The 13,957-nt window shown below is 34.1% G+C and overlaps 3 protein-coding genes, 1 long non-coding RNA gene and 1 pseudogene across 6 annotated transcripts; 1 reads left to right on the forward strand and 4 right to left on the reverse strand.

Annotated features, from left to right (window-relative positions):
• Positions 2,275-3,770, forward strand: LOC104726803. The gene is made up of 3 exons (XR_758088.2): positions 2,275-2,351; positions 3,058-3,129; positions 3,218-3,770. It is a non-coding gene; the product is annotated as an uncharacterized LOC104726803 (long non-coding RNA).
• Positions 4,118-4,707, reverse strand: LOC104729038. The gene is made up of 2 exons (XM_010447937.1): positions 4,617-4,707; positions 4,118-4,437 (listed from the first exon to the last, which is right to left on the reverse strand). Exons 1-2 carry the CDS (start codon positions 4,705-4,707, stop codon positions 4,118-4,120), a joined length of 411 nt encoding a protein of 136 aa, XP_010446239.1.
• On the reverse strand, positions 5,157-7,451 carry LOC104726804. Its single transcript, XM_010445750.2, has 4 exons — positions 7,336-7,451; positions 6,409-7,207; positions 5,991-6,180; positions 5,157-5,593 (listed from the first exon to the last, which is right to left on the reverse strand). Exons 2-4 carry the CDS (start codon positions 7,167-7,169, stop codon positions 5,375-5,377), a joined length of 1,170 nt encoding a protein of 389 aa, XP_010444052.1. The 5' UTR covers positions 7,170-7,207; positions 7,336-7,451; the 3' UTR covers positions 5,157-5,374.
• LOC104726805 (AT-hook motif nuclear-localized protein 6-like) lies at positions 7,780-10,540 on the reverse strand. Of its 3 annotated transcripts, none has more exons than XM_010445754.2 (6): positions 10,302-10,540; positions 9,620-10,102; positions 9,047-9,129; positions 8,810-8,941; positions 8,550-8,711; positions 7,780-8,454 (listed from the first exon to the last, which is right to left on the reverse strand). In XM_010445754.2, exons 2-6 carry the CDS (start codon positions 10,035-10,037, stop codon positions 8,059-8,061), a joined length of 1,191 nt encoding a protein of 396 aa, XP_010444056.1. In that variant the 5' UTR covers positions 10,038-10,102; positions 10,302-10,540; the 3' UTR covers positions 7,780-8,058. The 3 variants fall into 3 exon arrangements, with proteins under 3 accessions (XP_010444056.1, XP_010444054.1, XP_010444053.1); XM_010445752.2 differs by having other exon boundaries at positions 9,620-10,108; XM_010445751.2 differs by having other exon boundaries at positions 9,620-10,540.
• Positions 10,966-13,585, reverse strand: LOC104726807 (annotated as a pseudogene).

Below are 13,957 nucleotides of genomic sequence, written 5' to 3' on the forward strand. Positions count from 1 at the left end.
GTCTGCAAAAAAAAAAAAAAAAAAAAAAAAAAAAAAATCGTGAAGGATGCGTTGAATCCAAAGGCATAAAGAGCCATGCACAGTGTCCCATGCTGATAGATATGATTCAGAAAAAAATGTTTTGAATTTGTTTTGGTTTTATTGAGACATGTTCTTGCAATTGATGAAGATATATCAGTGCACGATGTTTTTTCCACTTGAACTAGCTAGTTTCATGCATCTGTCACTATTATTGCTTTTAAACCCTATCAAGATAAGGGGAGGGGATATTGAAGGTTAATTTGGCCAGACGGGACTGGTCCAACGGTCCGAAAAGATTTTGATATGGTTCAAGTTTTAATTTAGTGTGAGATATTGTGGTCCAGTTAAGTGCAACTCCAAACAGTTTCTATTGGTTCATTTAAAATTGTAGATCATGAATAAAAATACAGAGAGATAGCAATGTATCAATTTTTTTTTTAACAGATTTTAAGAAGAAACAAATTGTATCAAATGTTTACAAAAAAAAATATAAAATAGGAAAATCCACGAACTTGCTAAAGACTAATAGGATCCAAAACAGATAGGTCTTCGACTTCTTTTTTTTTGTTTTCGTTAAAAAAACTGATGGTGAATTGGTGATCATGTAATGTCTCGAACGTGTAAAGCAATTTGTCTTGGTCTGACGTTCAGCCTTGGAAATAATAAGATCGTAAAATATCATAAAACTTTAAATACGTATAATGAGAGTTTGATGCATGCACTACACAAACATTATATAAGACGTAGACTCAAATAGTGTTTATATCGTCGCGACATATTTTAGGAAAATCTTAAAAGATATATTGGTAACAGAGTTAAAAAAATCAAGATAAAAATGGATGTATTCAATGATTTATGGTCGATGAATATAATAAAAATCCAAATGATCTCCTTTATAATAAAACGGAAGTACATAACATTGTTTTGTAAACTATATAATTTTAATAAGTTGGTTACAAATAAGTTATACATTAATTGATAGATTAATTGGTTACAAATTAAATAGTGGGTGTAACCTTAATTTCTTTTTGGAAGATTTAATTACTATAGCACGTTGTTTCCAAAAATCTTAAAGAGAATATTTTCAAGAATCATATCATCTAACTTACTATATTAATTTCTTTTATTAAATTATTCATCAAATAAAATCTTTTGATATCTAACTTAACATATTAATTTGTTAATTATCATTATACTTCACCTCTCATTTTTATATATGAGTCTATTTTGTGAAACAAATAAATTATCATATTATTTATTATAATTAAAAAAATAGTTTTATTTCCGGATATACCATAAGTTAAATTTTTAAAAACAAATATAAATTGTTCAATCTATAAAATATTCAAGCTTTAGTAATATTACTCTTTAAAAATAATATATATTGAATTAAAAATTTACTGAGTAACGGGTCAAAATTTGAGTATTTAAATTCAATTTCATATTTTTTTGTTGAATTTTATAATTTAAATAATATATAAATTTTAAATAATTTATTTTGAAATATTTTTAATATATTAAAACTTGATATAAAAGTTAGAAACTATAAATACTCTAAATTGATTTGTTATAGCAATGTCAATAATATGTCACTATAATATGAAAAAATTTGAAGAAACCAAGTATATTAAAACTAAAAGTATAATAATATATTAAATTACTCATAATATAATAATTCGCTTTTTAAAAACCAAATTTACAAAATTATGTCTTATAATAACATTCAAGTCATGATGTAGGATATACATTGTTGAAATAACTTCACATACATAACTAATACAACATATTAAAATTTTATTTTAAAATAAAAAATATACAAAATTTTGTATAAAATAAAATTTACCAGTGTTATAGCACGAATACTTATCTAAAATCATTAACAACATAAAACTTACAAAATACGTGTGTTTTTTCAAGCCATCATATTTAGCATATGATTTTATTGTATAATGTTTTATCCAATTTTTTTTTTAAAAACAATCACATAAATTATATTTTATATAAAAATTATAATATAAATAATATGAATTTCAGAAGACATCAGCTTTTAATTTAGTGTTTTTTTTTTAATATAAATAATAATATCGTATGTATTAATTTTCGTTTTTTTTTTCTCGTATGATTTTCCCTTTTACTTATTTGTTTCTTTGAATATAAAATTTTAAATAATCTAAAATACCAAAAAATTAAATGCGTATGGCAACTAAGGTAAGTTGGGCCACAAAACAAATTATAAACCCAACTTTAAAAATTGTAAGCCCGTCAGATTCGATCTAGCTAGGCTGGTTAGATCGAGGCATGCAGCAGGGCAATCAAACCGATCGACTAAGGTAGCTCTTCTTGTTCCTCAGATTTAGAGAATGGATATAGTTTTGTTGATCTCTGGTGTTTGTTGAGAATTGAATTTGATATTTACTGCTAAGGTTCCATCTCCTTTTTTATCAGTTTGATCTCAAAACACCTATCTTAGTATGATCTGATCCAAGCTTATATGTTCACAAAAGGGTTGGTTTGATCGTTTTGTATTAGCTTGTTTTGGATCATCAATTTAGTGTTATTAGGAACTGATATTGGATAGACTAGTAGGCCCTCACATTTTCATATTTGAATTCAATGAATCAAATACATTTTTAGTATGTAGAGTCACGAAGAATCTTAGTATTTCTTCTTGATCCATTTGGTTTTGGACATTGCTAAAGAACATGTAAAATCTTTTTTTTATATCATCATGATGTCTCCAACTTCAAGCTTATAGAATCTGCTCAACGGCTTCTTGTTCATTTAACTTTGGGTCATCTTTGTTATGAATATAGCAAAGGAATTGTAAGATAAGGCGTTTTTCTTTATAGCTCTGTGAGTACTTGTGCTTATAAGCAGCACTACCTTGACCTGTAGTGAAAGTTTAGAACTATTCTATGCTCGTAGATGTATATAATGAAGGTTCTGTGACTATTTTTCTTGCTCAGTTCCAATTATGTGAGTTTTCTATGAAATTTTAATTTTGTCTTTAAGTGATTTTTTGATGCGTGAATACAGAGCCAAGGGAACCCCAAATGGATTATGTAGCTGATCATAGAATTACAGTGGCTGACAAGAAAAATATAGGAAGTAAGTTGTTCTCTCATCTATATATTAAAACTTAATGGGGTTTTTTTTTTTTTTTTTGGTTCTTATATTTTTCTTGTTTCAAATGCAGTGTAGTAGCAGCGTCAAAATACAACATAAAGCAACTGCGAGGATTTTGTATGGGTAACCAAAGACGACCTTTTGAAATTCTTTCCTGAGCAAGCTGAATTCTTCAACAAGATGATCATCAGCTGAGTCACTCTCACCAGAAAATTACTATTTTAATCCTTTCTGGGATCAAGAGCAGGAAGAAGAGGCAAGACACCCATGGTTAAGGATCCACTAATGGGAGGAGAAAAATTAATAACAAGTTAGTGAGGGTCTTGAGATATAAAATAGTATTAATTAAAACTTAAGATATCATCATAGTAACACTAATGTGGATGCTCTCAATGGTAGTTAACTTGTATTATCGTCTTTTATAAAATACAGCACAACGTCTCCAAATCAGAGTCGTATGCTTTTAAGCACGCTTCCAAACGTCTCATATTGGGAATCACGTTGGAATGTTGTGCTCTATACAGTAGACGCGCCTCTCCTTCCGCCTCTTCTTATGCTTAGCGCTCCGCTTCTGGTTCCGGGGCGAGAAACGCATCATCACCCGCGATACCATGCTTCCTAGACAAAATTAAACCAACCATACTTTTTATTTTAGCTTTGCTTTAAACGGTACCACACACAACTTTTAATAGAAATTCAGGGTCCACGGTCTATTTTCTCATGAGAACTATTGTATCGAGCCAGATAGAGCCCAAACTTTGACCTCTATCTATATATTTCTGAAAAAAAAAGTTCGAAGGCTAATTCTCCCCGAATCAAAAGTTCAAAACCTGTGTCTCCCCGAATTAATAGTTCGAGATCTATTAACCCACAAACCCGAGTTATGTTGGTTTCTTGTTTGTTATACCGACGATTATAGAACATAAACCAAAGAAAACCAGATTTTGACCCAATTCTAACTTAAACCCAATTAAAACCTAAACCATGTCTCTACGGTTAATCGATTACAGTGAGAGAGCTGGATGATAATACATCGATTACCAACGCAGAGCTGAAGAGTATCCGCCGGAGGATCGTAGTAACCACCTGATGAAGAATAGAAGTCGGAGTAATAACCAGGTGGTGTCCACTGAACGCCGACGCCAACGACGAGAGGGTGAGAGGAGAAGCGGTTGTGAAAAAGTACGTCGTGGCTGATGACGGAAGGATCCGACGTCACGGCGACGGTGAACTCTTCTCCGAAGAAATCGACAAAGTATTTTTTCCTGAGTAGCGTAACTCCTGATGCTTCTGAGATCTATTAAGCTAGCTCTCTCACTGTTTGCAATGTGGCACTCTCTACGGTTAATCAATTTAGAGATTATGATTATAAAATCTGGGAATTGTTCTTATTTGTCTGATTTGTGTTAAAAGTAAATTTGAGAATTTTTCTTGTTTTTGTTTTTGTTGTTATTTAAATATTTGCAAACTTATGCTTATGAAATCTAATGAGAATCGCTCAATTTTCTCAATATTATGCACCAACTCCTGGGAAGATTCATGATGTGCTCGCTCATCCATTCTTCAATGGGGTTCTTAAGCTGAGATTTAAATTAATTAAGCTACCACTAGATTTCTGAAACATGGTTTAGGTTTTAATTGGGTTTAAGTTAGAATTGGGTCAAAATCTGGTTTTCTTTGGTTTATGTTCTATAATCGTCGGTATAACAAACAAGAAACCAACATAACTCGGGTTTGTGGGTTAATAGATCTCGAACTATTAATTCGGGGAGATACATGTTTTGAACTTTTGATTCGGGGAGAATTAGCCTTCGAACTTTTTTTCGGAGATATATAGATAGAGGTCAAAGTTTGGGCTCTATCTGGCTCGATACAATAGTTCTCATGGGGAAATAGACCGTCAACAAATAGGCAAAGCTTCTCTAAATCATCTTTCAATTATTTTCAAACGATCAAGGAACCTTCTTAGACCTTGTTTTGGTACTCATAGAGAATTACAATTATTCTACTAAAACAAGAATGGGTCTTAAGATTATTTGAACTTCACTGATAAAGTTAGAGAGAGCTAAACGAAAAACAAATGCTACCCATCTTACTATTCAACTTAAGAACAAACAAAAGCAAAAGCAAAATCAAACAAAAGCAAAGCAAAATCAAACAAAAACACACAGGAGACATAACACTCCCATCCTGATATAACCATCGATGGAGTCTGGTTCTAGTAAAATCAAGGGAGGATCTTACGGCGACGAAGAGGTGTTTCGCGCTTAACATAAATCTTCTCCACTTCGTTTAGGGGTCGGCTTGATCCATCTGGAAGACTCATAAACTTCCAGCCACCTCCAGATCCACGCTTCCCCTTAGCACCCAATTTCTCAACTGTGATGTTCCATCCTTCTGATGAACGCCTCCTACTGTACTTGTGGCACTTCACTTCTCCTCTCCACTGGTTTAGAGACCAAAACGAAACATGTGTACGTTTTGTTATCACCAAGGAGAAATAACTAAAGAACATCTAACAACTCAATAAAAACTTAGGCAGGAAAGCTGATAATACATATCAAACAGATGGCGTGGATCTATCAAACCAATAATCTCGTAATCAATCCACAAGCAAGTAGCACTATCATTATTACTTTCAATCTCCCTAACGCAGTTTCCCGAGAAAGGTTAGCTCTGCCTTTCAATGCTAATCTCACAAACTACCAAATTTAGAGTAGAGGGTTCCAAACTTGCATCTAGTCTCAAGCTTTCACTCTAAATTGCAAGCAGGTCAATAGACCAAATGTAGTATTGGTTTACTAAGTCAATGCATACTCAAGTGGGCAAAAGAAGGAACTTACTTTCATTTTGTTGAACTCAAACCTTCGGACAAATTCTTCGTAAAGCATGTCATCCTCTTTCTTCGAGATCTCATAATGGACTTCATCCATATCTTTGATTGTACCATCCCATCCTTCTGGCATGACCTTGAAGTCGGGCTTGTAATTAAGCGAGGCCACATGAAATTCCCGGTCATGTGAAATGAAGAACCTGCATGAGTTACAAAGGGTTTGTGTCATGATATATCACTAACAATGCTACTGGCAACACTAATTACCATAATAATCAAATTATATGGGGAAAATGGCAAAACAGACAAATCTATTTCGCCATAGAGAAGACTAAATAAAGTGAGCACATTTCAATTCATGTAAAACTGAAGTAGCATTATACCAAATTATGAACAGAAAAAAATAGTTTCCATGTGAAGTAACTTACTCAGGATACTCATCAAGCAAACGCTCAACAGAATCATCCAAAGGACGACCAAGCTTCTTCTCCTCTTCTTCTTCATCTTCTTTAAGAAAAAGAATGGCGTGAACACGCTGCCTCATAATCCTATAATCCTTAGCAAGCCTCTCAACGGTATACACCTCAGGATTCTCTTTGTGCAATCTATACATCTCAGTCTTCTCAGAGTCTTTAAGATAAGAACCTCTAGCTCCAGGCTCTTTCACTTGCTTCAACAACACACTGATCTCCATCATTCTCTGTTTAATCCCATCAACAAAAGCCCTACCTTCCTTATTATCTTGATCAATCTCTTTGATCATATCATCATACTCATTCATTTCATTAACCAAAGCTACTTCCTTTGGACCTAACTTGCTCATTACATCTCCCGACTCAGAAGCCGTGCTATCAGAAGAAGGATTCGCCGCGTTGTTGTTCTTCTGACGACCAACTGAGACACCATCGAAATGCTCCTTGGTTAAACCAGTAGACCACATAGATTTATTGTCCCAGTCAAGATCATCAGATCCTGTACCACCAAATGACCCTCCCGTTGCAATATCCCAACCGTTATCATCGCCTCCAACTCCATCAGATCCTGATTTTGCAGAGAATGCTCGGTTCACAGCACATTGAATGAGCTTTGATGAAGCAGGAGCGTTTTCAATCAGAAACCCAGATGCTCTCGTGCTAGGGTTAAGTGTAACCGAGGAGAAACGAGAAATAAGCCTACTCAGGTTATACATTCTCTAGTGATTCCTCAAAACCCAACGTTTGAATCGCACTGAAACAAAAGCAAGAGAGAAGATCTCGTAACTAAACACACATAAAACAACTAGAAACACACAAACACACACACAAAGTTCGAATTTTGATTATCTGAAGATACAATAGAGTGAGATTTGTTATTACCCAAGGAAGATGAGAAGGTGGGTACTCCGATTAATCGGAATAAATGGCGTGAAGAGTGTCACGATGAAGACCCAACGGAGGCCAATAGCAACTGCGACAAAGGAAAAGGGAAGGGTTTTGAGAATTAACGAAGAGTTTGTATTTATGATTTAGCCCCCTGTATTGTCCTGGTTATTATAAATGTTACCCTATAGTTTTTATTTTACTTTTTGTTCCGTTCTTCAAGTCTATTGAACTTTTCCTTTGTTACAATTTAAACCCTGAAATCGATTTAGTGTTTGCGCACGTGAAATATACTTGATTATGGACTCTTACAATTGCACAAGATACTACTTACTGTGACATGTAGGAATTTGAGTTTACTCTTAATTTTGGTCCTACAGTGTTAAAGATTTTGGTTTGTTAGTGAATCTAGTGATGATGATCTTGTACGAATATGAACCATATCACAAAAGTCTTAAGTAAATAATATTAATCTCAATGATCTCAACAATAAGAACATCGTTTAATCGATGATTTGGACATAATTAAATCTAAACCGATCACAAAGAAGAAAATTGAAACTCTAGAAATTAGAAAACATACACAAAATAAGAAGAGGAAAAAAACCTCAAACAACTAAAACAAACCTCTAAAGAAGCAAATAAAAGCTGAATCCTTTTTTTTAAGCTCCCTTCATTCCTTTCTACACAAGAAAACTTGACCTTGTTCCGGGAGAATTGCTCAACCACTATGAGATTGGCTCCTAGTATCGCCTGAATCATCATCACCACCATCAACTTCATCCTCATCTTCTTCTTTGTTAGGTCCCGTGTTCATATTACCGTAACCATGATAAGGCGTTGTGAAATTGTTCATAGCTGAATTGTCGTTGTGGAAAGAAGAAGGCATTTGAGCCATTGGTCTCACTATACCACCACTACCGTAGGGTTGTTGTTTCGGCTCCTCTACTGTGGCCATCACTGGAGGAGTTGAATTCACGGTAGTTATGGTAAAAGTAGGAGGTTGTTGCTGTTGCGTTTGTTGTGGTTGTGGTGCAGCATAAGCCTCTATAATTCGAGGTTTCTTATTCTGATTTTGTTGTTCTTGATGCATCACAATGAAACTTCCCATTACCACCTGTCACAAATTATAGAAACCTTTTAGGGAATTTCTACAAAAATCCAACTCTGAATCTGTAAATATGTTTTATTTATATACTCAAGATATGTCACCTGAACAGGACCGGCTGCTATAAGCATACCAGCGAGGCCACCGCCTACGATTTTGCCATTTGGTCCGGCTAAAGAAATGCTCATCCCACCGGACCTACCTTTTGTTCCTCCGTTTTCAGTAGGCATAAAGGAACCCGACAGCGAAAGTATTTCAAATCGACCCTAAGTAANCCCTAAGTAAAAAAAAAAAAAAAAAAAAAAGACTCAAGAAACGCCAAGAAACCCATCAAGAACATCATAACCGGAGTTAACTTGGTTACCTCATATGTGAGAGTGCCACCTGAAGAAGTAGGCTGACGAAGAGTGACATTAGAGATGGAACCAGTTGCAGAGAGAATGCAGATAGCTCGAGATCCTTGTTGCGAATACGGCATTATCTTCATTGTTATATCCTGATATAAACCAAAAAACGAAATACTCAATACAAAGACTGATGATGACAATAATCCAATATCAAAGCTCTTCAGTTACAAGAACAGGGAGATGAATTTTATTACCTCACCGGCATTGACAGTAAACTGATGGGTCATAAAATTTGCACCCACATAGAATGAGAGCCCAGGAGGAGTAGGAGCTACTACTGCAATTAACCAATCAGGTAATTTAATTAAAATCCTAATCCTCAAGCAATCAACTCAATGACACAACAATCAGTGTCCAAAAAGCGGCAACTTTAGAAACAAAATGGATTAAACCAGATAATGAAAAATCTGCTGAACAACTTAAACACCTAAGATAGGAAGAGACAGAGATTATACTGTCTTTTTTTTTTTTTTTTCATTTTTTTTTAAACTCAACTTTATAATTCCTGTTTTTGTTTGGTCAGCATCAACAGATTCGCTTTCTCTGTCTCTAACTGGTCTGATAAGTACTAAGCTTCTTCAGACAAAATCCAGTTAAGTTGGTCCCACTTCCCAACATCTCAAAATCCACACTCATCAAATTATCACTCACTCACTCGACAGATAACCCAAAACCCAGATCGGATCAGATCAGATCAGAACAGAACAGATCTTATATATAACTCACTGAAACCAATGCAAACAGTACAAAAGATTTGGACTTTTTACCTGGGGTTACATACTGAGATTTCTTGACGAACTCAACAGGCTGATGCTGCTGCTGAGCTCTGCCTTGTTTCCAGTTAGAGTGATGATAATCTCCAGACAATGGAATCGAAGATGAGATTGGAGTTGGAGACAGAGTTGGTCTTGAAAACCTAGGGTTCAGACTTCCATCTGGTGCGTACTTCCTCGGTCTTCCTCTCTTCTTCTTCGTCGGATCTGATCCGGTCGACGCCGCTGCTGAGCCAGGAGTCATGGTGGCTGGAACAGGATCCGGAGGTGGTTGAGGAGATACCACCGTCGTGGGACTCACGAATTGGAGAAAGCTAGGGTTTTGTTGTTGGAACTCTGTTCTTGAAACCAAAGCTTCATCTCCCTTAACTGTGACGACCCCACTTGGACTTATTCCACCTTTCTCTTCCATTTTTTTTTCTTATTAAACCCACAAAATTCCCCTAATTTTACTCTGCTCCTCAAATTCACCAAACTCTGATTCTTGAGAAGAAAAAAAGAAAAAAAAAAAGCGTTTTTAGAAGATGAAGAAGCAAAGTTTTTTTTTTTGTCTTCTATGTAATAACCAAGAACTATATGAAGAAAAAAAAAAGATATAACAAGTTGGATTAGAGACAAGAACAGATGAAACAGCTCAAAAGAATCAAAGATCAAAGAAGAGAAATTTGATTTTTACAGTTTTTAGATTTGCTTTTTTCCCCCAAACAATTCTGCAGCTGAAACACAACACTGTAGCAGAGAAATGCCAAAGCTTTTTTCAATGGAGATTAAACTTCAAAAAAAATCCCCAAAAAATTTACATGCAAATATCCCCACCAAAAAAAAAAAATCACAAAGAAAAGAAGATAATTTTTCTCTCTTAGACGAATGAATTTTTAGGGTTTTTGCAAAAGGGAACCTAAATAAATAAAAATGGAAAATTTCAGGAAAGAAAATATGATAATATATAGTAGTAATAAAAAAATATCATGTAAGACAGTTGTATTATATAATACGAATATTAAGGATTTAATTACTTTAAAAATCGATATAATAATTACTAAAATCAAAGTATTGATTTTGGTTTAGGGAAAGATCCACGTCCGTCTTGGAAATTTAATATTTCTAGTTAAATAATCGGAAACACGAAGAAAATATTAAAGTAAAATTTCGAAAAGAAAAGGAAAATTAAATAAAATAAAATAAAGAATACCAAACTTCTGACAATCTCCTTTGTCTTTTTTTTCTTCCAGTTAAATCACTTTTGAAGTAAGGTTGACCAAATAAATTTGCTTTGAATACCTTACTTAGACCAATTTAATCTTTCTAGATTAGCTAAGATTTATATTTTATTTCTCATCCAAGTCTTGTATAGATGAAGTTTATTACAAAATCGAGTTTAAAGTACTTCTTCAGTTTTTAGTACAGATATTAGGACAAAAATTGACATTGTTTTTTTGTAGCAAGTACATTGGTCGGTCAAAGTCAAACTAATCTTTCCGCAACACAATCAGTGTACACACACTTGGATCTGATGATGAAATTGACAGATTACAAATGATGATCCAAGAATCCCTGTGAGACCCTCTCTCTAAATCAGCAGGTTGTTTGCAATTTCAAGAATCTGTTTTTTTTTTTTTTGCTCAATTTTTTCAGCCATGACGTGATTGAGGAGTAGTAATAGATTTTGCTGATAGAGGCGAATCAGTTCGAGGGGTTTGAGGCGATGAGACAAATCTCTTGTTAGTTGATACTTTAAGACCCTTTTTCGCGCTTTGAGGCTTTGTAACACTTGCTTTATCTTGCTCTAATGTCACTTGACCCTGAAGTTTCTTCAGATCCTACAAATCCAACAAAGCATTGTTCTTGGTGATTATTTGGAACAACACATAGAAGATTGGATTGAAAATATCATTTGCAGGTAAAACTAATACCCTCTTTCTACGGCGTTCTTGTTTTTTCTCTTCTCTGAGTTCTGTATAATCTTCTAGCATCAAAAGTAGGCGATTCTGAATGAAGAAATTTAGATTAAATGGATCAATTGAAAGTATGTAAATAGAAAAAATAAGTAGAGAGGTAAGAAGATAAGTCCATACACCGTCAAAAAGAAACTCAGTTTCTTTCTCTGATTCCCAAATTGTAATCCTGGAAGCTAATACTTCAACCATAGCTAAGAAGATTGAAAGAGTTTTTTTTAGTTAGATATAAGCATTCACACAAAGATAACAACAATGTGTTGGGATCATTTACTATATAGAAACCTGGAAGTTTATTAACAAGTGCACGAGCTTTCTCTGCGCGTTTGAGGATTTATGAGATCCTTTTCCAGCATTGTATCGGTTTTCATCCTACACAAGAATCATAATTAAGTAGCCAGCAAAATGTACTACAACTGAATCCTTTAATGATCAAAAATGAGACTCTAACCTGATTATATTCTTCAAGCCAGTTTTCTTCCTCACAAGCATTCAACCATTTCTCAGTTTTTTCAAGAATCTCTTTTCTGCTTAGAGCTTCCTCTTTCACTTTCCCAGCTCGATACTCGATTTGCTCTAGTATATACTCAGGGTTCACATCTCCTGATTCAATGGCTTTTATTACATTCTCAACCGCTATATCTTCTTCTTCGAGAACAATGTGTGTTCTTCTGCATATATCTTCAAGCTCTGACCTCTTTTTAAGAACAAGTTCTTTCATTTTGCTCCACTTCAACTCCTCCAACCGACACAGCTCGTCTTTGACCTTTTAAACATTAAGCAATCCATCGGCGAAAATAAAATCTTAGAAAAGAATTTGATTCATAGTTGTAGTGAAAAGGTTACCTCCTGAAGCAAATCTATAGAAAGACTATTAGGTTTGGTTATTTCAGAAACGGTAGCAGCTATATTACAAGAAACGTTCATGAAATTTTGTTGCTCTTCTGCTGGTGTATCCATTAAATTCCAAAACTCAAGCATCGTCATCACAAGATCTTGAAGCTGCAAAATCAATAAAAGAGCTTTATAAGAAACAAAGAGCAGAGTTTAAGTAAGATGTTAAACAAAAAAGTTTAAACCATTAAACTGACTTCTTGCATTCTTTGTATCTTTGTCTGATGCCATTGTTTTACTGATGAAGCTAACTTGTTAAGTGTTTCATTACTTATACTTCTTGACCCTTCAGATTCTACTAAACTTGGGTGAACCTTGGTGACAGTTTCTCGGAAATTCAAACCGAGAACAGAACAAAGCGATTCGAGAGTTCTTAGATGATCTTGAATCTGTTTCACCCGGTTTCTCTGCGCCAAAACATCAAATAAAGCATCAATTATTTACTTTTGATAAACAAAATCAAAGTAATGGTAAGTGTGGATATATATACCTTCAGTTCTTGAAGTGTGTAAAGCTCTCTATGTAACTCTTCAAGCTTCCTAAGAGATAAATCAGATTCATCTACCGAAAGATCGGATGAGCAAGTCTCATCAGATTCTCCATGAATCTCATGTCTTACACATCTTATATCTTCAATAACTTGAATAAACTGATTCTTCCTCTCTGATTTCCTCTTTTCCATATCTTCAAGTTTCTGAAGAATCTTTACCAGCTCTTCTTTCAAGCTTCTCCCACTTTGATCAGAATGTTGTCTCCCAATAACCGGTGGCTCTTCCATAACAGAACATATAGCAACAACTCTTGCTTCTGAATCAGCAATCTCTTGTCTTATCTTAACCCTATCTTCTTTAACCTTTTCGATTTTCTTACCATACACTTTTCTGCATTCGTCTTTGATCTCAATCAAAATCTTCTCTCTTTCTGTTTCAGTTTCTCCAACCTCTTCCCATATAATCTACATCAGAACCAAAAACAGAAACTCATCCAATTTGAAATGGTTTCTTTGTTAATATTGATTAAGTAAACCCTTTTTCTTGGAATTGAAGCAATCACAAACCTCAAGTTCTTGTAGAAGAGATGCACAAGTTGATTCGATATGAGTTTTGGACATTATTATCTCCAAACTCTGCAAATACATTTAACAATATTTAACAACATTCGTTATCTTATTCAATCCTATGAAGATAGTCTTTTTTTCTCCTCAATAGATAGTTTCTTTTTAATTTCACCGGTTAAATCCTCAAAACGATAACAAATTACATTCATTTTTTTCAGACCACAGATGAATTTGAACATGCTATGTCAAGAATCAATGTAAATATCTGAAACCAGAAACCATAATTTCTTTTGAATTTTCATGGACAACAGATGAGACTTTTTACCTGGATTGAAGGACACAAGCCGTTTTTTTTTCCCTAGAAAAATAGGATAGAAATTAGAAAAACAAAGAAAAAAACATCCAAACTCAAAAAAAAAAAAAAAA

The sequence above is a fragment of the Camelina sativa genome, chromosome 11, assembly GCF_000633955.1.
Source record: "Camelina sativa cultivar DH55 chromosome 11, Cs, whole genome shotgun sequence".
Classification (NCBI taxonomy): domain Eukaryota; kingdom Viridiplantae; phylum Streptophyta; class Magnoliopsida; order Brassicales; family Brassicaceae; genus Camelina; species Camelina sativa.

Excerpts from the sequence above, each read along its gene's own strand:
- LOC104729038 (XM_010447937.1), bottom strand. The coding sequence starts at position 4,707 with ATGGATGAGCGAGCACATCATGAATCTTCCCAGGAGTTGGTGCATAAT. Across the intron at positions 4,438-4,616 it reads ATTAGATTTCATAAGCATAA|AAGCATCAGGAGTTACGCTA; the intron begins GTTTGCAAATAT and ends AATAGATCTCAG.
- LOC104726804 (XM_010445750.2), bottom strand. The coding sequence starts at position 7,169 with ATGTATAACCTGAGTAGGCTTATTTCTCGTTTCTCCTCGGTTACACTT. Across the intron at positions 6,181-6,408 it reads TTGCTTGATGAGTATCCTGA|GTTCTTCATTTCACATGACC; the intron begins GTAAGTTACTTC and ends TAACTCATGCAG. Across the intron at positions 5,594-5,990 it reads TTGAGTTCAACAAAATGAAA|TGGAGAGGAGAAGTGAAGTG; the intron begins GTAAGTTCCTTC and ends TCTCTAAACCAG.
- LOC104726805 (XM_010445754.2), bottom strand. The coding sequence starts at position 10,037 with ATGGAAGAGAAAGGTGGAATAAGTCCAAGTGGGGTCGTCACAGTTAAG. Across the intron at positions 9,130-9,619 it reads ATCTCAGTATGTAACCCCAG|TAGTAGCTCCTACTCCTCCT; the intron begins GTAAAAAGTCCA and ends GGTTAATTGCAG. Across the intron at positions 8,942-9,046 it reads TTACTGTCAATGCCGGTGAG|GATATAACAATGAAGATAAT; the intron begins GTAATAAAATTC and ends GGTTTATATCAG.